At 47.1% G+C, this 24,915-nt stretch overlaps 1 protein-coding gene across 1 annotated transcript in view; it reads right to left on the minus strand.

The window, feature by feature from the left end:
- Nucleotides 1-24,915, minus strand: part of FBRSL1 (fibrosin like 1) — a 504,421-nt gene that overhangs the window by 21,303 nt on the left and 458,203 nt on the right. Inside the window, 5 exon segments of the mRNA XM_083373413.1 lie at nucleotides 1,078-1,113; nucleotides 1,115-1,129; nucleotides 6,699-6,859; nucleotides 10,757-11,013; nucleotides 12,055-12,451. Of these exon segments, the coding sequence (XP_083229539.1) occupies nucleotides 1,078-1,113; nucleotides 1,115-1,129; nucleotides 6,699-6,859; nucleotides 10,757-11,013; nucleotides 12,055-12,451 (866 nt within the window).

Raw genomic sequence — 24,915 nt, forward strand, 5'->3', positions numbered from 1 at the left:
AACTGAACGATGGGTAACAGACCTATTGTGTTCTTCATAATAATAATAACAACAACAACAACAACAACAACAACAACAACAACAACAACAGAGCTGGAAGGGACCTTGGAGGTCATCTAGTTCAACCCCCTGCTCAGGCAGGAAACCCTATACCACTTCGAGAAATGGCTATCCAGTCTCTTCTTAAAAACTTCCAGTGTTGGAGCATTTCACAGCTTCTGGAGGCAGTTAGAACTAGAGAAGCTTCTTGGATGAACAAGTTCCATCAACTTGCAGTAACTCACAAGAGGAAAGATTGCTTAAAAAAAACAACCAAAAAAAGAACGCAGAGTGGAAAAATCTGGACATCATTTATGAAAAAGTGACATTTCCCCACTTTTATTTATGAAGAAAGCCTACTGGAGCTCAAATTTGGCAAGCATTCTGCAATTTTTATACCGTTCCCCACCCCCACCCCCACCTGCATTTGTCTAACACATTGTTCTCATCTTGGTTACTATCTCTCTGCTTTATATAACACTGCTTTTGGCTCACAGTTTATTTAATTCCAGATATGTAGGTCTCTTGAGTTCCGGTCTGATAACCATTCAAATGATTACGGTCCTGAGCTTGCCTTCTGGACTCAGTATGGAAAAATCAGATGCCAAGTCACAGGATATTATTAGCCTTTCTTGATTTGCTATTTTTGGGGGAATTTTCTGGGTGAGCCCAATTTGAAGTCTGGAGTGCTCTAGAGAGAGTGAGAGATGACTTGGCTGAGCTAAAAGTCTCTGAGAGGAAAAAAAATGCATCAGAGATTAGATCCGAAAGAGAACTTTTAATCAGAGGCAAAGCAGAACGGATTGGGAACGTCCAAGATAAAAATAAAAATAAAATAAAAACTGCTTCGAGAATGAAAATAGCTGAGTTGTGTGTGTGTGTGTGTGTTTTAAAAAATAAATTGTTCTTTTCTTCACCCTAAATAAAACCCACGCAGCTTGAAGCTTGTTGCGTGAAAACAGGTAAGGAAGAAAAAAAAATCAAATAGGGGAACAAACTCTACGCTTTTTAAGAAGATGAAGAATGAAAGGCACTTACGTTGGAATGTCGAAAGTAAGGGCTGTCCAGCTTGGGGTGCGTACTTGTCGAACTAGAAAAAAAATAAATAAAGTCGGAGAAGTTGGTTAGTTTGTCTAAACCTTGGACTGCAACTGAAGTATATAACCAAACACACGATGGCTTGGGGCAGTTCACAGACATGGTGGAGGTGGGTTGCTATTGCAGGCAGTCCCCGAGTTATGACAGCTGCGCCCAAATCTTTATGTCGCTAAGTGAAACACACGTTGAGTTGTCCCCCACACTTTACCACCTTCCTGCCACAGCTGTTAAGGGAGTCCCCGCACTGTGACGTTAAGTAACACGGCGGTAACCCAATCCGACCTCCCGATGGACTTGGCTTGTCCAAAGGTCACAAAGGGGGACCACGTCACCTCAAGACACGGCAATCATCATAATGTGAGTTGGTGAAAGAGTGCATGAATTCTCATCACAGGAGCATGGGGATGCTGCAACGGCCGCAAGTGTGAAAAAAACGGTGGTAAGTCACTTTTCCAGCGCCCTTGCGACGGTCGCTAAGTGTGTAAGTTGAGGCTATCTTGTGATTCGCCTAGCATTTTAAAGAGCCCCCTTTTAGCAAAGCACACGGCTTCCGTCCTGATCGAGGAAAATCAGTGGGTAGGGTGGTGAAGTTACTGGACTAGGAGTGGGGAGACTCAGGTCTTGTCCCCCCCCCCCATATTCTACTCTCTCCTTCAGCTGGGGGACTCTGGGACAGGCACATAATCACCAGCCCACAGTACTATGAGATAAGACAACCTTTATTGTCATTTTATTTTTACTGGGGGCACACTGGCCCACATTAAAAATGAAATTCTGTTGCCCATTCAGGCAGTCCTCACACCTGAGACCAAAAATTTTTGTGGCTAAACCGGACGGTTGTTAAACGAGCGTTGCCCCATTTGGCCACATTCCTTTCCTCGCCTTGTTAAAGTGAATCGCGGCAGTTGTTAAATTACTCACACGGTTGCTAAGGGAATCGGGCTGGCCCACTGACTTTGCTTGGCAGAATAGAATAGAGCTGAAAGGGACCTTGGAGGTCTTCTAGTCCAGCCCCCTGCTCAAGCAGGAGAACCTATACCATCTCAGACAAGTGACTGTCCAGCCTCTTCTTAAAAACCACCAGTGATGAAGCTCCCACGATTTCTGGTGGCAAGCTGTTCCACTGGCTAATTGTCCTCACTGTCAGAAAGTTTCTCCTTAAGACATTGCAAAAGAGGGGGTTCCTTGGACCCCGGGACCATTATAAATATGAAGCAGTTGCCGAGCGTCCAAATTTTGTTCGCTTGGGGAGGTTTGCAACGGTCAGCTAACAAAGGAGGTAACGAAAAACAGAGTTTTTGTGCCTGCCACCCATGGTGGATCTTGACCTCTCTTTATTTTTAGTCTGTGGTCCAATCGCCCGCTACGTTGGGTGGGTTTGACCCAAACGGCCTCCGCTCCTATTAGTATTCCAATCACGTCCTAAGGACAATTAACTCTCAAGCAGGCAGAGGTCCTATCAAAGGGAGAAAGGGGGAGGGTTTCTCCTTAAAATGGCCCCCTCCCCCAGCCAAACTGTCACGTTGCCTCCTGCGTCCTTTCCCGCCATGCAGGAGAGCAGATTTGCAATTGTGTTAATTACAGTGATTACCGGAGTCATGTACCCTCCAGTGTAAATAACCAGAAATTACTAAAACACATTGCAGCTGGTGAATCAGACACCGGGTGGAAAGATGGGGCAAAATTGTGTGTGTGTGTGTGTGTGTGGTGGGGGGTTAATGCTCTTCGCCCGACATTAGCAGGGCGTGGCTTGTACAAAGGGATGTCAGGTAAGGCAGTTCGTAAAAATCTCCAGGCTGGGCCAGCTTTCAAGTGAAAATGCAGAGCTTGTTGTGATTCTCAGGAGGAGGAGGAGGAGGAGGAGGAGGAGGAGGAGGAGGAGGAGGAGGAAAGAAAAATGACCCTTGGGCAACGTTCAAAACACTTGAAGGCACTCTAAGGCAGGGGTAGGCAACCTTGGCTCTTTTATGACTCGTGGACTTCAACTCCCAGAATTCCTGAGCCAGCCATGTTGGCTGAGGAATTCTGAGAGTTGAAGTCCACGAGTCATGAAGGGGCCAAAGTTTTCCCTGTGCTGGCTCAGGAATTCTGGGAGTTCAAGTCTATGAGTCATGAAGGGGCCATAGTTTCCCTCATGCTGGCTCAGGAATTCTGGGAGTTGAAGTCCACCAGTCATCAAAGAGCCAAGGCTGCCTTCCCCTGCTCTTAAGGGTTGGTGAAACTGTTCTTTGTGCTTGGGTTAAGCGGATTAGTGCCGCCAAAGGGATGACAAGGCGGGAGAAGAAAGGGCAACCTGTCATTTCCCACGGCTTGGCTCTTCCACCACCACCCCCGCGGGGGCCTGCCCCCCCCCAAATGAAGGAGGCTGGAAACAAAACAGAACGAAACACAGCCAGTTGCAAAAAAAGTTGAACCCTGTTTGGGATTGGGCGTCAAAACGCCCAACGCTGTTGGGAAGAGACGTTGAGCCCGGCCTTTGCTAAAAGGCAGGACCGGGGAAGGAGTCTGCCGCATTTATTTAGTTACGGGGAGCCCCCAGCCCCACCCTCACTGACGACCGCAAGGGAACCCAAAATTTCTGCGGCTTAAGCGAGACAGATGTTCAGTGAGTTTCGCCCCATTTTGCAGGGAACTAATGAAGAGACGGGACCCGTGTGTGTGTGTGTGTGTGTGTGTGTGTGTGCGTGCGCGTGCGTGTGTGTGTGATATGATAGCAGTCTTCCAGTTCTTGAGGGGCTGTCACAAAGAAAGAAGGGGTTGACCTACTCTCCAAAGCACATGAGGGCAGGACAAGAAGGGGAGAAGGCCATTAGAGAGAGAGATTCAACCTAGAATTAAGGAGAATTTTCCTGACGGTGAGAGGAATTAACCAGTGGAAGGGCTTGCACAATTGAGGGCGCTCCCCTACAGGAGAACTTTAAGAAGGCATCATCGGATGGCCACTTGTCTGGAATGGCTCAGGATCCCCTGCTTGAACAGCGGGTTGGACTAGAAGACCTCCAAGGTCCCTTGATTCTACGTTCTACAATTATCTGGGTAAGTTAACACAGATTATGATAAACTGGCGTGGCTGCTCCATCACTGGCGGTTTTTAAGGCGGGATTGGCCTAAGGCAGGGGTAGGCAACCTCGGCTCTTTTATGACTCATGGACTTCAACTCCCAGAATTCCTGAGTCAGCTATGCTGACTCAGGAATTCTGGGAGTTGAAGTCCATGAGTCATAAAAGAACCGAGGTTGCCTACTCCTGGCCTAAGCCATCTGTCCAAAATGGCGTAGGATCTCCTGCTTGAACAGGTGTGTGTGTGTGGGGGGTGGGTGGGGTTGGACTAGAAGACCCCAAAGGTTCCCTTCCAATTCTGGTCTTCTGTGATTCTGAGAGAGCTCCTCAAATACACAGCATGGCTGTGAAATGTAAAAAAAAATAATAAATAAATAAATAAAATAAAATCGAAGGATGGGGAAGCCAGCTGCCTTCCCCCTCTTTGCCCGCCACACCAAGTCAAAGGGTTGCTGTTTTTTCCAACCCAAAATTTGGACCCATCTGTTAACGGGCGGTGACATTTTGAGGAAAGCAGGAAGCCGCTTAGTGGGTGGGCGGCGGCGTGCTACCAAATCCGCACAACTCCACAAGCCGGCTGCTAGTGGGAAGGAAATGTTAAAGACGATCCCAAATACCTGAATTAGTCTTTCAGCCGTGCCTTGAACAAATATACTGCCATACAGCGTGGTCAGTGTTGAAAGTACAAATACTTATTGATGGGGCTTCCTCAAGTCAAATGTTAACATTCAGGGGAGGGGGAAAAAAAGAAATGTTCCCACCGCTAACTGGGTGGCACCAACTTGGCTAGCAATGAAGGAAGAATATTTTCACGGGCAGCTGAAATGATGATGGCGGGATGAGAGGCCGAAGGAAAAAGGAGGGTGGCAGTCGGTATACCTTTTGCGTTAAGAACATTCCAAGGGATGGTGGTGGCTTTTCCTGACGCGCAAAGAACACTTTTCGCCCTTAAGGGCTCTCTTTGAGTTAGCTGACCTGAGTCTCGTGTTGCTTAGAACAAAAGAGTTGGGGGGGACCTTGGAGGTCATCTAGTCTAACTCCCATGCTTGAGCAGGGAGAGCCCCTTAACATCTAGAACCCGTGGTGGGCGAACCTATGGCACGCGGGGCCACTGGTGGCACGCAAAGCCCTCTCTGTGGGCACGCGCACCGTTTGCCCCAGTCCTAGGCTATCAGCTGAGTTTTGTAAAACCTTTTCGCTTTAGGCCTCCGCCGCCGTGTGCAAAAAAAGCTTTTACCAATCAATTTCAACTTCTCTGCGGGGAAAAAAAAGATCTCGCAAAGTTGGAATTGATTGACTGAACTTTTTAGTCCCACCCAGTCTGCCGTTACCCACCGCAGCCACGCCCACCCAATGGGCCATCCCCACCCGGCACCCGACGATACATAAGTGGGTTTGGGTTGCAGTTTTGGGCACTCGGTCTCTAAAAGGTTCGCCATCACTGATCTAGACCAAAGGCTGTCCAATTTCTGTTTGAAAGCGTCCAGTGATGGAGCACTCACAACTTCTGGAGGCAAAGCCATTCCACTGGTTAGTTGTTCTAACCGCCAGGAATTTTCTCCTTATTTCTAAGTTGTTTCTCTCTTTGATTAATTTCCACCCGTTGCTTCTTGTCCTGCCTTCAGCAGCTTTGGAGAACAGGTTGAGCTCTTCTCTGTGAGAGCCCCTTGAATAGTTGGAACACTACAGTGCTATCATGCCCCCCTTAGTCCTTCTTTTCATCTGACTAGACATATCTAAATGCCCAGGTCTGTCTTGGTGGAAAGTCTGAGTCCACTCTCCCCTTCCCACCCCCAAAAGCAGAAAAAATAAAAATAAAGGCAACACTAAGAAACAGCAGCAGCAAATTACCCCACATTTGTTTGCGGTGGAAAGCGGCAATCGCAACCATGTCTTAAAAGCAAGGCATCCTTTGGATTAGCAGAAGAAGAACGGTTTGGGTCATCCTTCAGGGCCAACCAGAGGTGACTTCTACTGACCCACAGGTTTGGGGAAGGGGTACGCACCAGGGGAGGTGCAGAGTGCGGCATCTGGGGCAGGCTGGACGGGAAAGGAGTGATTGTGTGCTGATGGGTGTGTTGGTGAGTGTGTTGGTGCTGGTGGAAGTCCGCCCTCGGCATCGGCACCAGACCGAGCGAGCCGCCAGTCCTGTCCGCACTCTGAATCAAAAACCGATTGTTCAGTTCTTGTCTAAGCAGTTCGTGATCTAGAAGAGCAGGGAGAAGGAAAGAGAGAGAGAGAGAGGGAAAGAGAGAGAGAGAGAGGGAAAGAGAGAGAGAGAGAGGGAGAGAGAGAAAGAGAGAGAGAGAGAGAGAGAGAGAGAGAGAGGGAGAGAAAGAGAGAGAGAGAGAGAGAGAGAGAGAGAGAGAGAGAGAGAGAGAGAGAGAGAGAGAGAGAGAGAGAGAAAAGAAACAAAGGAAGGAAGGAAGGAAGACACCAGGGCCCAGCAGCCTGTGAGTTTCACACAAAAAACGTAGAAGTAAAATAATTCAAAATATTCACCTGGCATTCCCTATTTCTGCACGTCATGCTGTGATGGTTTTCTACGTGAGAACTCATTGGTGGAGGTAAGAGAGATGCCTGTGACAATGTACCAATCAGAATCCCCGAATGAGGCTGGCAATACATGATTGGTTGGTTGAATGATATCAACAGGCTGGTATCTAAAGAACAAGAGAGAATACCATGAGTTATCACAGTAGAAAAAAAATAATTGGGGGGTGTTAGCAACATTCAGCCCCTCCCCACCACCCCTGCCCAGCCCCAGAGAGGCCCGAGGGACACGACTGATCTTGCTTTCAAGGAGAATACATTTGGGGCGAGAGAAGGGCAACCCACCGAGGTCTCCATCTCTTCTTCCACCCCACTCCAACATTTCTGGAGGAACCTCCTCCATGCAATGAAGAAGAGGTTGGACCTTAAAGGTCTACATGGTTCCTTGTGACTTTGAATTTTAAGTTGTGGGACCTCAAATCACTGACCGTGTTGCATTTTTGTGCCTTAACGGGGGCCAGGGAAAATGACTAAGTAATGGATTCTCGTATCTTTTTCTAGAAGGGGGAACTTTCAAACCCAAACTCAAGCCCACTCCCACGAGACCCTGGCGTTTCAATCTTTCCAAACCCGCCCTTGAAAACCGTTTTCAGATTGTGCAAAGCCAACACTGCAAGCCCGATTGGGACAGGGGTCTGAGAATTATCTCCCAAGTTATGGATAAAAGCAACTTAGGATTCCTCACAACTGTTTGAACCTGAAGACCGGGTTGCTTACGTTATTGGAATTGAAATATTAATGTGATAGGACTTGTGCAGCAACGAGGTTGTTCCTAATGCTCCTTCTGGGCTGTAAACGGTCTCATGACTTGGTTTTTTTGTTTTTCTAAAGTGATCTAACAATTGGGTTCGAAGATCGCACCAGCGTACAGTGGGAAAAACCTGAATGGTGCATCCGGGTCAAACTGATGCTTTAGACTGGATCAGAACCAGTTCTCAGGACCTTCCTAGCTACAGTGATGTTGTGAGAGCTTTGAGGAGGTGAAGAGAAAATGGGCTTATTATTACAAGTAGTACAATTTGCCAAGTTAACTGGACTGATAGCAGCTCTCCAGGGCTCCAGGCTGAGGACTTGGGCATCAGCTGCTACCTGGCCCATAATTCCTTGCTAGGATCCCTGACCTCAACGAAATGAAGGTGGCTTCATATGCAACCTTACTCGGGGCAGGAAGCCTCTACCTCAAAATTTCTATGACAGGGGCCATCCTCTCTCTAAATTGGTTCTATCATGGAAGTCTCTTCCATGGAAGTCAGATGGAACTCTCTAGCCCAAGGGTAGGCAACCTTGGCTCTTTTAGGACTCGCGGACTTCAACTCCCAGAATTCCTGAGCCAGCCACGCTGAGGGGAAAGGGAGAGGTTTCCATGCTGAGCCATGCTGGCTCAGGAATTCTGGGAGTTGAAATCCACGAGTCCTAAAAGAGCCAAGGTTGCCTACCCCGGATCTAACCTACTCCTCGTTGCCCAACTCTTGAGTTGTCCCATTGAAACAAGGTTCCGAGAAGAAGCTCTGGATGCACAAATTCAGTCCAATCTCTTTCTGACTTCAAGTCTCTGGGACTGAAGGCAAACAAGTCCGATGGAGATTGGAAATTCAGCCTGCAACGCTGCAGCCGCTTTCTTCTCTTCTTTCCTATCTGAATTAAAAATCTTCCAAGGAGGAAATGAGCGAATCGAAAAGCATCGCTGCTATTAGCAGTTACAAATCGCTTCCAGCCTCCTCTTTCTCACTTCTTCACTACCTTTGCGTAGGAAATCAGATAAGGTTTTGGCACACATGTGTATCTACTTTAATCTCCGTGCTATGTAGGTTTTTTTTTTCTTTCTTTCTTGGCTCTACAATCTCTTTCTCTTTTTTCTTGTTGGTGTTTTAGGTGGGTTTTTTTTGGGGGGGGATTTCATCATTAATCCAAATGGGTGAATTATAGAGTCAAAGGCCAGATGAAAAGGGGGCCTTGAACAGGGAGAAATCCACCATAGGTTCCAGTTGCTGCAGGAACAGATCTAAGACAATGGAAAACTATAAAGGGAATACGCAGGGGGGAAAAAAATCAAATGTTGCAAATAAAAAATAAATAAAAGCTTTACTTCCTCCAGGAATCCAGATGTCCAGCTTTACAAGGGGAGCATCTGCCCCAAAACTGGAACGCCGGGAAATAATATTATTGCATATGTGAATGTTTATTGCATACGTTTATTTGCCTTCTAGAGGAACGGATTGCTTTCCACCAAGGCAATTTTTTTTTTAATATTTCCTAGTTTAGCTGTGCTTCGTACGTAGACTCAATCCAGGATTTTCTCCTGGCCTGCTAAGGACAGAAATGTCATTTGCATACGTTGATTAATTCCCAACTGTGAATGTTATTGAGGAATTTGTTTTGCATCCATACATGAATAACGATGAGTGCCAGGGTCTCTAGCTTCCCCACGGTGATGGCACATAAAATCAGGGCTTGCTGGAAGAATTTTGCAACTGGGAAGGAATTATCAAAAAAGGGATGTGCGGTTAGGCTTTTAAAAACAAACAAAACAGTTTAATGGTCCATCCAGTACTAAGGATGAAACTTGCATGTTAGGTACAATAGGGGAATTCTATGAAAAATGGCAGCTCTGCCTCAAAAGTTCTCCAAACCAGTTCTCCCCACATGTGCTTCAACTTCATAGCTCAAGTCCCAATTCCCATCTTGGCTAGGAAGTTCCACACATCTGGAGGATATCAGATTTCATTTACTCCTATTTTATAATTCCACCACGGGACTAAGCATTTCTCTGTGCCAGTAGTACACTGCTATTTATCCAAGACGGAGGCAGAGACTCACCAAAAAAAAAAAAAAAATGATGGACAAGGTAGAACGTTCAACTCAAGAGATTATGTTTTTGAGCCACTGTGGGGTTACTTCTGTTCAAAAAAGTTGAGATTAGAACTCAAAATATGCTCTCATTTCTTTTCTCATTTTTTCTTTCTGGTTTTGACTGTTGTTTTTTTTTTACTGTAGAAGGAGTGGCAGAATCTGAGGGTGGAGTGAAAATGGGGATTAGCCTAGAATCTCTACATAGTCACAAGCAAACTACAACCTTTCTTGAATTCCACTGACCCCTATTTAACACCTGGCAGAAGCTGAGATCACTGATCTCAATTCCAAGCATGAGTTGAGAAGGTTCCTGTGCATAGCCTTTTAGCAATAAAGCAGTTTAATTGGACCGTCACATATGGAGCTGATCTTTTGCGCCCAAAGGTTATCTACATACAGCAGTGGTCAAAATTGTGGAAACCTTTTGGGAAAAGTGCATTTTTGAGGTTTGATGGCTAATAACACCACTTTTTTTTTGGGGGGGGGGGAGTAGTACCATAAAATTATATATCAATGGAAAGATAATTTAATCAAGAATGCAATGCAACAAAGCTTGTTCAATTATCTGTACCGTATTCTACGAAAAGTTATAGCCACATCACCAGAAAAAAGGAAGCACAAGTTGCTCAGGTTGATATCAGGTAGCTTTCCTTCCTCTGATTGTAGCCAATGAGCATTGAGTGCTTAGAGAGCCAATCGGGGGGGGGGTCATCTTGTTTTGGCAATGAGCCAATCAGATCACAGTAGGATTTGGTTATCGATGTCACGCGTTGAAGCCGAGAGGAGGACATTTGTCAGTGTGTTATGTGATCGCTATCAAGTCGGTTGGGGTATTTTTGTGTTCTTTCATTTAGTGAGCTCGTAAAACGTAATAAAATTAAAGTCATGGCGCAAAGAGCTGACTGGTCGCCCAGAAAGCGATGTAAAATAGGGTTATTAAGCGAACGAGGCTACAGCGATAAAAGAAATGAGAAGAAAAATTGGCAGAAACTTAACCAAAGGTGGCATTTCTACCGTACACTTTTCCCAAAAGGTTTCCACAATTTGGGCCGCTGCTTGTAGCTTGGACCGAGGACTTAACCGTGCGCCTCTTTCAAAGTGAGGGAGCGGTGGTGAACCTATTTTAGTACAGAATCCGGAGAGCAGGTGGCACCTACCTGCGGGGTGACCTGGGATCACAAGGCTGTTGGTGGGCAAGGCTGGAGGTGGGGGCGGCAGCGTGGGAGGGGGGGCGAACATGGCCGGATGGTGCTGATGTTGGGATTGTGATCGGAGAGGGAAGTGTGAAGCGGCGAGGTTGGAGATGGAAAGGGGCACCACGGGGCCGGAGGAGTGGTGGGGTGGGATCTGCGGGGAGAGAGAGAGGTGCTTGGGGAGGCTAATGCTTGTGGCACTGCTGGCGCTGCTGCTTCTGCTGTGAAAAGAAACAAAAGAAATGGGGTGGGGAAAGAGAGGAGGAGGAGGAGGAGATGGAGAACATGGTTAGAGAAGGACCAGATGGTCTACAAAACAACACCATTATCCTTGGAAGCACCCCAGCTCCCTAGCCCCAAGAAAACAAAAGTTTTTGCAGTGTGTACACCAGCCTTCTTCTCTTACTTGAGGTTCTTCAACATCCAGAAAAAGTGGAATTTCTGGACACTTGTTCCCAGAGAAAAGCGCCTTCTGCCATCTGAATTAGGTCCAGATGGCCTTAACGTCTCCTCTTCCTTGAACTTTCTCTTCCAGTCTGATGCATCTGAGATCCACTTAACTACGCCCAGCTTGATGTCCTTCATGATATTTTACCCTCTACTCTGGTTAACTACGATGTTCTGAGGTCTTCCCTCCAGAACAGAATGAGAAATATCCTGCACAACTTTTTGTCTTAAAATCAGTCATTCTCCCTATCTTGGCAATTTGCCTTCTCTACCTTAGTCATTTGCCGCACTTAGCAGAGCCACCAGGGGCTGGGAGAACCTGGAGGAACTTCCCATTAACACGAATCAAAACTCATGTGATTTCCAAGTCCGGTGCACAGAGAGGAAAAAGGGTTTTTTGCGAACAACAAAAATGTTCACTGCCACGTTCCTGCTCTCACAAAGTTTGAGGAATTTTGGGAAAGGAATCCAGAAAACGATTGTGGTGGAACCACTGGCTGGACGCCCTGATTAGGGGAGTTAAAAGACATTCCAGCTTAGAGTTGATTCGGGGAAGGAAATGTTTGAAGTCAAATCCTTAATATGTGCCTTTTCCAAGGGAAGGCAGACAGTCAGGTGAGATTCTTGTAACCTGGGCGATCAGCAATAAAGAAAACATATCTGATCCATTCTCAGCGCTGTTCTGGTTGCTTGCACCCAATGACGATTGTCCAAACTCTCCAGTTGGGTGCTAGATTGAAAACACATGCACACACACACACACACACGCACACACACACACAGAGACCCTTCCAATCAACCTTGGCTGACCCTACCTGATATTATTGAGTCCGTTGTGGGCCACTTGGTGATGAACTTGATAACCAAGAGGAGGGGGGATATGACTCGGCAACTGTGTCCGAAGTTCAGGCAACAACTGAGGTTGTGACTGCGGTCTAGGCTGAGGTTGCGACTGAGGCCGAGGCTGCGGCTGAGGGGTGAGCCTCGGAGGTGCTGGTGCTGGGATCAACGGTTCCTTTTTCAACACTGGGCTAGGCCGAGTGCTTGATGTGGGCACAGAAGAGCTGGACGTCACAACTGTTGTGGTAGGTGGTGGGCTGGAGAGGGGTAGAACAAAGGGCACGTCTGTGTTCAGTTCCTGGCTGCGTTCTAGCCCAGACACTTTAGGGATGTTTCCTGCTTTTGTTTCGGCCTTGTCATTCGAGGTTGGACCTACAATAACAAAGCAAGCGTAGGGGATTAAAAACAAAACTTACGTGCAAGATTTTTCTCAGCTCAAGGAAAGGAAGTTGTCGATCCCCCTGGCTGGGAATGAAGTCCAGCACATATGGAGAACATCACATCATTCAAACAAAGTTATTCTGTTTTTTTTGTTCCATTACAACATCCTTTGCTGTACCCTCAACTTAAGATGGATCCCAGCAGTCCTCAATTCCTCGGGGTGTTTCAAAAGCAAAACTTAAAACCAGAGTGGATGTTCGTTGAAGATTTATTTGCAGGAAGGAAAAAAAAAAGAATCAAGGAAATTCTCATCCTTTGCAAACTAGGAAGGGACCACTTTCTACAAAATGGCTCACGTCTTCCACAGGTTAGGATAAACAAAGCTACCACCCAAGAAGAGGGGTGGTGGTGGTGGTGGTCAACCTGTTTTCCAAAGCACCAGAAGGAAAGACAGGAAAGAATGGACGGAAACTCATCAAGGAGAGAAGCAACCTGGAACTAAGGAGAAACTTCCCAACGGCGAGGACAATCAACCAGTGGAACACCTTTGCCTTCAGAAGGTGTGGGTGCCTTCATCACTGGAGGCTTTTAAGAAAAGACTGGACAGTCACTTGGCTGAAATGGTATATATGGGGTCTCCTGCTTGTGCACACGGGTGTTGTGATTCAGGGTCAGCCTGTGGGTTCGGCAGTTGGGTTGGACGACTCAGAGGAGGAGGAGGGGGGTGTTGAAGAGCTTGCTGATGATGGCCTTGAGGCTCCGCAGAGCCCTCAGCCAGGCCCCTCCCACCTGGTCACAACGGAGACCCAGCTGTGTGAGCCTGACAGCGTGGATGAAGATGACCCACAGCTGGCCCTGTTCAAGGACGCCCGACGCAGGAGGCAGTCAGTCAGGAGTAAAGAGGAAGGCAATGGGGCACCTCGGAAGGAGGCAGAGAGAAGCCACGCCTTGAACTGTATAAAAGGGGAATGCGTGGGAGGGCTGGTTTGCTGAAGGCAACCGCTTGAGTAATTCCTGTTTCATAGCTCCTGTTTCATGGTTGGTGTCTTGTTTTGCTCTGTTTTATGTTAATAAATTTGGCAGGCTTTATTCCAGCCTCTTGCCGTTTGTAAAGGGGTTGTCCCTGCTTTTTCTGCAGGGCCGGTAGCAGGCTGGTACAGAACAACGGGGTTGGGCTAGAAGACCTCCAAGGTCCCTTCCAACTCTGTTATTCTATTATAAACCTTTCTCCTGCATGTTACGCACAAGAAGCTTAGCACCCACCACTTGTATCATAGGTACAGAACAGTTTACCTTTGGCAAGCCAAGTTACATTTTATTTTTTGGGAGAGGTCAGCATGAACCTCTTTGCAAAATACTTGTTGGGCCAACTTGCTGTTAACTACGTAAAGATAAATCACCTAACAGATGGTATTTTATTTTTTTTTACCATCGCTATAGTTTGGAATAGCCCCAAAGTTGACTGGCTGTATTAAACCAGCCTCCAAGGAGGCTTTCGAAAAAAACAAAAAAAAAATAGATTGCATGTCCAGAGCTTCTAGTTCCACCCTGGCTTCTGATGGTCCCAATTCTGCGTTCCTGTTTTCTAGCTGGCACTTCTACAGAAGCCCTGCAAAGGCAGCCGTGCGGTTTATTTCCCCCAAGTTCTGGAGTAGTTAAATTTCCACCACAATAATACACTCGAGCTAATTTGCCAAAGACTCAGCAGTCAACTCCAATATTTCAACCTTAATTAAAGCTGGATTCACATCAGCTTCAGCTCTTTTCCCCTCACAAGCCTTCTTGACAGTTATCAGGAATTGTGTCTTGGCACAAACTTCAGCAGGGATTAGAGCGCACCGACTTTTTCCTTTCTTCCTAACTCCAGTAGACCACTTTGCTCGTTAGCTAACCACACTTCCCAGACGATGTTTGAATCGAGAAACATGTCGCCAAGATCTTTTTTTTTCTCCCCTGGAAGGACAGATGTCCACGAGAGGTAAAACCAGTGTTGGGATTCAGCCGGTTCTCACCACTTCGGCAAAACCGGTAGCTAATTTTTTGTTGCCCAGGCCTAGAACGGACTTCCGGAAGTGGCATCCAAGCAGAGAACCGGTTGTTCAACTATTTGAATCCCACCACTGGAAGAAGGCATAAGAGAGATAGCAAAAGGAGGAAGGAAGGGAGGAAGGAACGAAGAGAGGGATGGAGGCAGAGGTGTGATTCAGCCAGTTTGCACCACTTCAGCAGAACCGGTAGCTAATTTTTTGTTGCCCAGGCCCAGAGCGGACTTCCGGAAGAGGCATCCACGCAGAGAACCGGTTGTTCACCTATTTGAATCCCACCAGTGGAAGAAGGCATAAGAGAGATAGCAAAAGAAGGGAGGGAGGGAGGGAGGGAGGGAGGGAGGGAGGAAGGAAGGAAGGAAGGAAGGAAGGAAGGAAGGAAGGAAGGAAGGAAGGAAGGAAGGAAAAGAGGGACGGAGCACCAAATGTTCCTTAACAAAAAGGCACCATGTTATCTCCTATATCCCACTGGATGTATGTCTCCACCAGCAGTCAAGTCATTGAGCATGTGGCTTTCTATCAATCCTGCCTCTTTTCATTGCAACATCTGAACAGAACGCTTCTCCTAGTGGGATTTCCAGTGAGTAGAGAAGAGTTGCAATTCTCATTGTTCCACGGAGTGGACCCTGGCATCAAAAGGCTATTTCCACCATGGGATCAGATACAGGTAGCCCTCAACGTACGACCACATTGTAGCCCAACATTTCCGTTGTTCAGCGAGACAGTTTTTAACTGAGCTTTGCCCCATTCTACGACCTTTCTTGGCACAGCTGCTGAGTGAAGCACTACAGGGGGTCAGTCCGTAACCCGGTCGTTAAGCGAATCTGGCTCCCCCCCACCCCCGTCCACTTTCCTTGTCGGAAGGTCGCAAAAGCAGATCGCATGACCTTAGGGACACAGCAACCATCATAACTGTGAAGCGATTGCAAAGCAGTGGAACTAGAAAAAATTCAGAGAAGAGCAACAAAGGTGATCCAACGCCTGGAGACTAAAACATAAAATATAAAATGGCTGTGGGATTTGAGTTTGGCCAGTCTAAAGAAAAGAAGAAATAAGGGAGACATGATAGCAGTCTTCCAGAATCTGAGGGGCTGCCACAAAGAAGAGGGGACAAGTTATTCTCCAAAGCACAAGAAACCACGGTTGGAAATTGACCAAAGAGAGAAGCAACCTGGAATTAAGGAGAAACTTCCTGACAGTGAGGACAATCAACCAGAGGAATAGGAATTGTGGGCAGTCCATCACTGGAGATTTTTAAGAAGAGGCTAGACCAGGGGTCTTCAAACTTGGCCCTTTTATGACTTGTGTACTTCAACTCCCAGAATTCCTCAGCTAGGCATGCTGGCTGAGGAATTCTGGGAATTGAAGTCCACAAGTCATAAAAGGGCCAACTTTGAAGACCCCTGGGCTAGACGGTCACTTGTCTATCATCCATCACCTTTCCTTCTATTCATCTTTGACTCTATTTTCTGTCTGTCTCTGCCTATACCCATCCATCCATCCATCTATCCATCCATCCATCCTTTATCACCTCCATCTTCATTGCTCGCTCTGTCTGTCTGTCTGTCTTGTCTGTCTGTCTAGGGTCTCCTACTTGAGCAGGGGACTGGACTGAAAGACCTCCAAGGTCCCTTCCAGATCTATTCTATTACCAAGTCTATAACTGGAATTAACCATCACGGAACTCAGCGGGGGCCTTTAATGAAACAAGAGATGGTGACTTAACAGAGAGGAAGGGTGGAAAATGGAGCCCCCAGATGGCCGTGGGAAGGACACAAATATCCTAGGGTGATGTAAATGTCCCAGGGTGATGTCAATGTTGCCATTTGGGGAAACCTATGGCTTTTCCAAGCAGCAGGAAGAAGGTGATGGATTCGAGAGAGCAGCATTTGAAATTCTGGTTTGGGCTTGGAAAGTCTCTTCTGCCCAGCTCCTTTTGCATTTCCCCACATTATTTTTCCCCCTCCTAAGGAAGATGCTTGCCCGGCACCCCGGCACGGATCCCACCTCTAGCCTTTCTCTTCCTTTATGCAGAGCTGTCCGTCAAGAGTCATCATCCTGCACCGTCTAAACACTCTCCCAACAGCTGCCACTGTCAATTATTCTCTCTGACAGCCCTGCCGAACAGGAAAAGAATTGGAGCGAGCTCTTGCCACTTTTAATAAACTGTGCGGCTAAAATCATTTAACCTGCTAGATTGCCGTTGGTAGGGCTGTAAAAAGCTGCAGAGCCTTGGGAAGGACAAAGTGACAGAGCTGGAAGGGACCTTGGAGGTCCTCTAGTCCAAGGGGTCCCCGAGGACTAGGGGTGACTGGATAGCAATGTTCCAATATCTCAGGGGTTGCCATAAAGAACAGGTAGGTGTGTGTGTGTGTGTCAACGTGTTCTCCGAAGCACCTGAAGTCAGGACAAGAAGCAACGGATGGAAACTAATCAAGGAGAGAAGCAACCTGGTACTAAGGGGGAATTTCCTGAGAGCGAGGACAGTTAATCAGTGGAAGGGCTGGACTCCAGAAGCTGTGGGTGCTCCATCACTGGAGGTTTTTAAGAAGAGATTGGACAGCCATTTGCCTGAAATGGTCTAGAGTCTCCTAGTTGAGCAGGGGGGTTGGACTAGAAGACCTCCAAGGTCCCTGCCAACTCTGTTAATCTGTTAAATTCTGGGGTGGGATGTAGAGCAGGCAATTGAGAAAATGTCCTGGAAGAAAGGAAGGAAGGAAGGAAGGAAGGAAGGAAGGAAGGAAGGAAGGAAGGAAGGAAGGAAGGAAAAGCACTAGCATTTAGACTTATATACCACTTCACAGTGCTTTACGGCCCCCTCTAAGCAGTTTACAGAGTCAGCATGTTGCCCCCAACAATCTGGGTCCTCATTTTACTGATCTTGGAAGGATGGAAGGCTGTGTCAACCTTGAGCCGGTCAGGATCGAACTCCTGGCAGTGGGCACAATCAGCCTGCAATACTGCATTCTAACCACTGTGCCACCACGGCAATAGAATAGAATAGAACAGCAATAGCCCTTAGACTTATATACCGCTCCACAGTGCTTTACACTCCTCTCTAAATGGCCTGTTGCCCCCAACTATCTGGGTTCTCGTTTTACCGACCTCGGAAGGATGGAAGGCTAAGTCAACCTTGAGGTGGTCAGAATTAAACTGCTGGCAGTCGGCACAGTTAGCTTGCAATATTGCATTCTGACCACTGCGCCACCACGGATCACCATGGAATGGTGTTCTTCCAAGCTTGTACCCATTTGGAAATACTTCCATTACCATTCCTGGTGATATGTTTGGATTTAGTCCCTCTTCCTTCCATGGGACCATGAATGCAGCCACTGACTCTCAACTCATTAAAGCAGCCACATCTGTTTTCAAGATGGCAGGGCTGTAGCAGGAGCCTCCTCCACACAGGTGCTGGGTTCTCCTTCCCACCTGCCCCACAGCCCTTCTTTTAAATCAAATCCAACGCAACGCCCAACTCCGATCTGTACGTGCACGCTGCCTCGAAAACGCTCTTTTGTCTCCAAATCAACTGCTTTAGTCCCATCCCAAAGTCGTGTAGCTGTATCGGATTAATGGATTATAGCTCATTTGATGAGTTTAATTGATGGCCCTTTTCCAAACCGCGGCCTCCAAATTTAGGAATAATCTACTCAAACGAAACCCTATTGCTCTCTAAGCTCCTTAGTTAAACGCCTGAAGTCTGCTCTCGTGAAGGTTTTAGCGGTGTGCTTGAGTTGGACACACGATGCGCGACCAAAGGGCATTTGCAACTAGACCTGGGGCGGGGAAACCTGGCTCGGGAATTCTGGGAGTTGAAGTCCACAAGTCATAAAAGAGCCAAGGATCCCCACCCCTGCACTAGTCACCCGGGAGTTTGTGAGCAGCAAATTCAGTCCAGTGCCTTGCACACTCCTGAAATGATATCTCCCCAAAGAACTCCATTGTCAATTAGAATCAAGATCACGCGAAGTATTAGTACCACTTTATAAAACCCTAGTAAGGCCACACCTGGAATGCTGCAGCCAATTTTGGTCACCATATCACAAAAAAGACATTGTGAGTTTGGAAAAAAAAACTCAGAGAAGAGCAACTAAGATGATCAAAGGCCTGGAGACTAAAACATACAAAGAACGGCTGCAGGACTTGGGTTTGGCTAGTCTAAAGAAGAGAAGAAATAGGGGAGATATGATAGCAGTGTTCCAGTATTTGAGGGGCTGCTCCAAAGAAGGGGGGGTCAATTTATTCCCCAAAGGGAAGGACGAGAAACAATGGTTGGAAGCTGATCAAGGAGAGAAGCAACCTGGAATTAAGGAGAAAGTTCCTGACAGTGAGGACAATTAACCAGTGGAACAGCTTTGCCTCCAGAAATCGTGGGCGCTCCATCACTGGAAGTTTTTAAGAAGAGACTGGACAGTCACCTGTCTGAGATGGTGTAGTGTAGGTTCTCCTGCTTGATCAGGGGGCTGGACTAGAAGACCTCCAAGGTCCCTTCCAGCTCTATTCTATTCTATTCTTCTATTCTATTCTATTCTATTCTATTCTATTCTATTCTATTCTATTCTATTCTATTCTATTCTATTCTATTCTATTCTATTCTATTCTATTCTATTCTATTGTCTACAGCTACACCGTTGCTGGAATGAAAGTCTCCTTGGGAAAATACAGACAGGGCACTGACACACTTCCAGCGGTGATGTTCTTTTACAAGTAGCCCTCGACTTACAACCACAAATTTATGTCGCTAAGTGAAACATTTTGTTAAGTGAGTTTGGCCCGTTTTACCACGTTTCTGGCCGCGAATCATTGCATTTGCCAAGGAAACTCCAAAGGCAAAGGAGAGCCATTCAAAGCTGCAGAAAAGTCAAGTCACGCCACGTTTGCAGGGCAAGACGGCGGCTGGCAACTCCCCCAGAGCAGGGCTTAAAAAATGGGATTTTCAGCCCACGCAGCAGCGAGCGCAGAAGCATCTTCGGTAATGAGATTGGAAGTTTCACGGGCGGCTTTTTAAATCTTGGCCTCGAACGCGGATCAAAACTCAGCAGGGTTAAACCCCTTCATTCTGGCTCGTAAGCGGAGGCTAACCGGCTTTCCCAGACCCATGACGTCAGGGGCCATTGACTAGAAAAGGGAGACAAGCTTGGTTTTTCCTTTAAAGAAAAAACAACAACAACACAACCCACAACGCAAGCCAAAAAAAAAAGGCATTTATTGGCTGGCTGGGCTGTTTTGGTGCTCTTCGGGATGGCTCAAATCAACAACACAAAAGACAACCCCCCCCCCCAGTACTGAGTAATCAGGTCAAAGCCTTTTTAAAAAGACACAACTCAATTATCTATCAAGCCTCCTCGTCGGAGGGCGGGGAGGGTTTTAATTAATCAAGGAAGTCCAACCAACCAACCATCAGCTGCCACATGACAGAAGGAGAGGTAGTGGTGGGGGGGGTGGGGGAGCACTTCCTTCCCTTGCTGCTTTTCTTCTCCCCCTCTCTCTTTGGAAATCCGGTTATTGATTCCCGCCTGGCTGTTGAGTTATTAATCGCTCCAATTAAATCCCTGACACAGCCTTGCATTGGAATTGAAGGCCTCGATGGATCAATAGCGCGGAAGGCCCCCAAAGCAATTAATGCTCAACCGAACAGAACAGCCTGTTCGGGGAGAGAGAGAGAGAGAGAGAGAGGGAGGGAGGGAGGGAGGGAAGAGGGAGAGAGAGGGAGGGAGGGAGGGAGGGAGAGGGAGTGGGAGAAAGGGAGAGAGGAGAGAGAGGGAGGGAGGGAGAGGGAGAGGGAGAGAGATAGAGAGAGGGAGGGAGGGAGAGGGAGAGGGAGAGAGAGAGAGAGAGAAACCCAAATCAAAGGCCACGGGAGGTAGCTTGATTCAATTCTGAGAGGCCATCAAGAATCAGGGCCATCTGTTCCTCTACCGAGGTATACAAATGTCTCACTTAGCAACGTAGGTTTTGGGGTCAATTGTGGTCAAAGGTTGTGGATGCACGGCTGTCTTCTACCGGGTGAGAGGACCAGCTTTCTCTTACAGGTAGTCCTCGACTGTGCTGTCCTGCTCATGCGCGCGCGCACCCCCCCCGTAACTGTGGTTTAGTGAGTCCATTAATATTTCCCAGTAACTCCCTTCGCCAGAAACCCAGAACTGTCCCAATTAAGCCTAGCCACAAGCAGACCCATGCTAGTCCACAGAGCAACAGCCGAAGAGTCCACACGGCATCTGAAAATTTCCCAATCAGAATAAACCCGCCAGGCAAAATTCAATCCACAATACAAGAGGGTTCACGAGGCAAGAAAAGTCCAGGCAGGATCCAAATCAAGGCACGGTGTCAATCCAAAGCGAGGCAAGAAATCACAACAACCAGAAAACACACAGCTAGGAAAGGAACACATTGTTCCCAGCCTTGCTTCCATCTGTCTGCTGTGCTAAATCAAGAGGGGATGAGGCTTTCTCCATGCGAGTAATCTGGCTGGCTTTCTCTGCTCCTGCCTTTTCTCTGCCCTACCTGCTCTTGGATCAGATGCAGCAGGCAGTTCCTCTTCCTCGTCACTGACCGGCTGCAGCTGCGTGCTTTCCCCACCTGAAGCCTCAGGGCTGTCCTGCTGCAGTCGTGCTTGAGCCAAATCCCCTGCAGACGTGCCTGGAACTGGTTCATCCTCCACTGAGCTAACCTCTGGAGAAGCGTCCAAGGTAAGTCATCACATCGACTTGCAACCATTTATTAAAACTACGCTGACAAAAGTGACTCTCTTCCCCCCCCCAGTAAGAACACTCCAACGCTGGAACAGCATCAGAGGGGAAATTAGCAGACAAGATAAGTCGTGCATTGAGAAAATTCTTAATTCTTACGGAGGTTTTGCAAAAAGCAGCAACTATTGTATAAATAAGTAAGACAAGGTCACATCTTGTAATAATCCTTGGCCCCTTTAGATAAATCCAGTTTCATCCTTGCTTGGGAGTTTATTTGGGTAGGTTTTTTTTAAAAAAAGAAGACGACGAAACCTCTGCTCTCCTTATGAATCCCAACATTTTCTGCAAAAATGGGAAAAGTATGTTTACTCAGCTGTTCGCCATCGTCCCATCTGAAAGCCGCCTCTGTGCGCTTTCCTTCTGCTTGACTTCCACCGTGCTTTTTCCTCAAATTGCGGTAGTTAACCACTTTCAAAACAAGAGATCCTCCTAGTCAGCCTTTAATAACCAGTTCTCGGCTTTCTTTAGCCAAAGTTAATCTAGTCCGGTTTTCAACTGAGGTTCTTAGCGAACGTTTGCAGCCGAGAGACGGCGGTCCGGAGAAGCAGCCTGGGGAGTCACAACACAATTGCTGTGGAGCTCCCCAAGGACCAAAGTAATTGTGGTTGTTCCTTCCTCACCTCCTCTCTACCCCCTTGTCCTCGTCTCAGAGCGGCTTCAAACACTGTTCCAACTCAGATGTAATCGCGAAATATGGCCGACATGGCAGATAAGCTATCTTGCAAATACAGGGAGTCCTCGGTTTACGACCAATTTCCATCGGTAAGCAAGGTGGTTGTGTCTGATTTTTACGAACTTTCTTGCCTGGGTTGTTAAGTTCCAGGTTGCCTCTCTCCTCGATTAGTTTCCATCCATTTCTTCCTGTCCTGCCTTCAGGTGCTTTGGAGAACAGGTCGACACCCCCCTCACCATAATCCCTCTCAAGAGTTTACAGCACTCCCCAAAATTAAAATATCCACAGATGCCGAGGCAGGATGTCAACGCTGCTACCCTCGGATGTTTTTGCATTGACAACAGATGGAAATGTAGCCATTTTTTCCCCTTTCGCTTTTAGAGTTAGATGATGCTGGGGGGGGGGGAATGTGAATGAGAGTCCAGCTAGACATAGCAACACTAAACTTAGCGTGAGAATCAAGGTTACTGAGCCCAGAGCTGACAAAACAATTGGTGGGCTGGAGAGCTGGAGAGGAAGCCCGCGCTTCAAGCTAATTGGGGAATGTGATTTATGACTGTTAATTGGAGGAGGGAATTGTGCTTTGATACTAGGTGCCCAGGGGAGGGAAATTCAGATTTTTGGCTTCGCTTATGTAAGTGCCGATATTCTGCTATTCGAATAAAGATCCTTTTAAGGTAAACACTGCCTCGAGGTTCTTTTTGAAGAGTTTCACCTGTCGGAACCATGACACAGAAGGCTTTTCAAGCTTGAATGTGGGTGTATCCCCAGGAAAGGAGAGGGACATGGAAGGAGCCTCCTTGAAGATGGCATTATTTTTGACAATTGGGCATCTGCTGAGCAACTGTGACAGTACAGGCAAATCTTTTCAACCAAGGAGTAGCCTTTGGTTAGCTTTGTAGGTGTTTCTGACATGAATATGGACGGAGCATGGATGGAAGCTGGAGAAAGAACTTGAAGTGTACTGGCTGAAATCCACCAGGATACAGATAGTCTTTGACAGTGCTTTTTTTGTGTGTGTCACAGAACGCACCAGAATGGAGTTCCGGCACCTTTTTTTTTTTTTTGGACAGATTTTCCAAGTTTTAAAAATAACTTTGGATAAATTTGATGTTTGGTCCTCGTGGACTTGAATCGCCATGTCGAGCGTAATAGGTCGGTGGCAAAATCATTAAAACGGTGCATGCGGGCTGTTTTATGTGTCAAGTCTACTTCATCCGTGCTAGTTGTGATGGCACTGCTTGGGTTGCGGCACTGCTCCGTTACGTTTCGTTACACAAATGACACGTGTGAGTGTGTGTACGATGATTGGTTATGCACGAAAGGTAAATAATTTCTTTATTTTAAAAAAAATGTTGGTGAACTGAAAATCTTTTTTTTAATTTTTAGTGTAAAATTTACTATGAACATTTGCCTTAAATACAATAAATTAAATTTATGTTAAGAACTGAATATATGTTTTTTTCAAATAACAGATTAACAAGATGTGAGTTCCGGCACCCTTTTTCTTACAACAAAAAGCATTGGTGCTCGACTTAACGAGCACAACGGAGCCCAAAATTTATCTTGCTAAGCTGAGACATTTGTTAAGTGAATCTTGCCCCATGTTACCACCTTTCTTGCCACAGTGGTTAATGAATCGCTGCAGTTGTTAAGCGAGTAACATGGTTGTTAAGTGAATCATGGTTGCTTCTCCACATGGTCACAAAAGGGGATCACATAGCTCCTGGACGCTGCAACCGTCATCAACGTGAGTCCGTTGCCAAGCACCTGAATTTGGATCACCTGATCAAGGGGATGCTGCAAACGGTCGTTAAGTGTGAAAAACGCTCCTAAGTCACTTTCCCCCCCCCCAGTGCTGTCGTCGACTCCGAAAAGTCACTGAACAAACTCTTTGTAAAAAGTGAGGAAGAGAAATAACCTGCCGATATTTGCCCGCGCCGAGTAAGAGAGAGGTCGGAACAAGTCAGCCAGGTCAAAACATCTGCAAAATCCATCAGGAAGATTTCAGGAAGAAATCGATGGCTTCCTCCTTTCCGGTTTGCACCTCTGTGGAAAAGCCTTCCGCAGCTCTCTGGAGAGTCTCAAGACGTTTAAGGCAAAGCTGTCTTAGCAAGCGTTTCAAAAACAGCATGGAAGATTACCACTCGAGAGGGGAAGTGCAAGTTGCTCTTCCTAGCACAAGACGGGGAACGGCCCCGGGTGCCCCTTGCAGCCTGTTCCTATGGCAACTGAAAATTCAGTCCAACATTGGGAAGACTTCCTGGCTCTGATGTTGAAATGGTATGTGGCAAAAACACACACACACAAAAAAAACCAACCTTGGGAGACTGGACGAAGAGGCGAAGCCAGGGGAAGGGGGTCAGATGAAACACAACCTATCCCGCAGGGGGATAGTGGGTAAGGCATGAATTGTGCTTTCAGACATGCAAGGTTCTTGGATCTTGGGGAAAAAAAGCTACAAATCAAATCTCTATGGTGATGGCTCAGACGCTTCCGTAACCACCTCACCGTGATTTGTTCATGTGTGAAGTTGTAAAGCCCACTCCCTTCTAGAGTGATGATGTTCCCTAGTTGGGTAATGAAACATCTGCATGAAGACCACCAAGCTCAGAGAGGACCGAGGCCCCTAACAATTCTTCTCCTTCCTCTCCACTCTGCACATCCCGCTCCCGGCACTGATGATGCCACCTAAACATCGGCAAGCAAACCGTCATGCTCACGAGAGCAGCGAGGACCCCAACGGCCCAACCTTGAGTTACTCTTCCCTTGCAGATGATCCCTGTCTGCCCATCTTAATACCCATCCCAAAATCTGGACTGCGTTCTTCAGCTCATCGTCTAGCCTAGCGCGACACGGCCTACGGGAGAGTCTTCCCAACCAAAAATCTTTCGTTCTAGCCACAGCCACAACGAAGCAATCTTGTTCCTAACCCAAATGACAGGGTTTGAAAGGCAAGTAGGTGGGCCCTGCAGCAGGGCTGGACGA

Source organism: Vipera ursinii, assembly GCF_947247035.1.
Source record: "Vipera ursinii genome assembly, chromosome: 14".
Classification (NCBI taxonomy): domain Eukaryota; kingdom Metazoa; phylum Chordata; class Lepidosauria; order Squamata; family Viperidae; genus Vipera; species Vipera ursinii.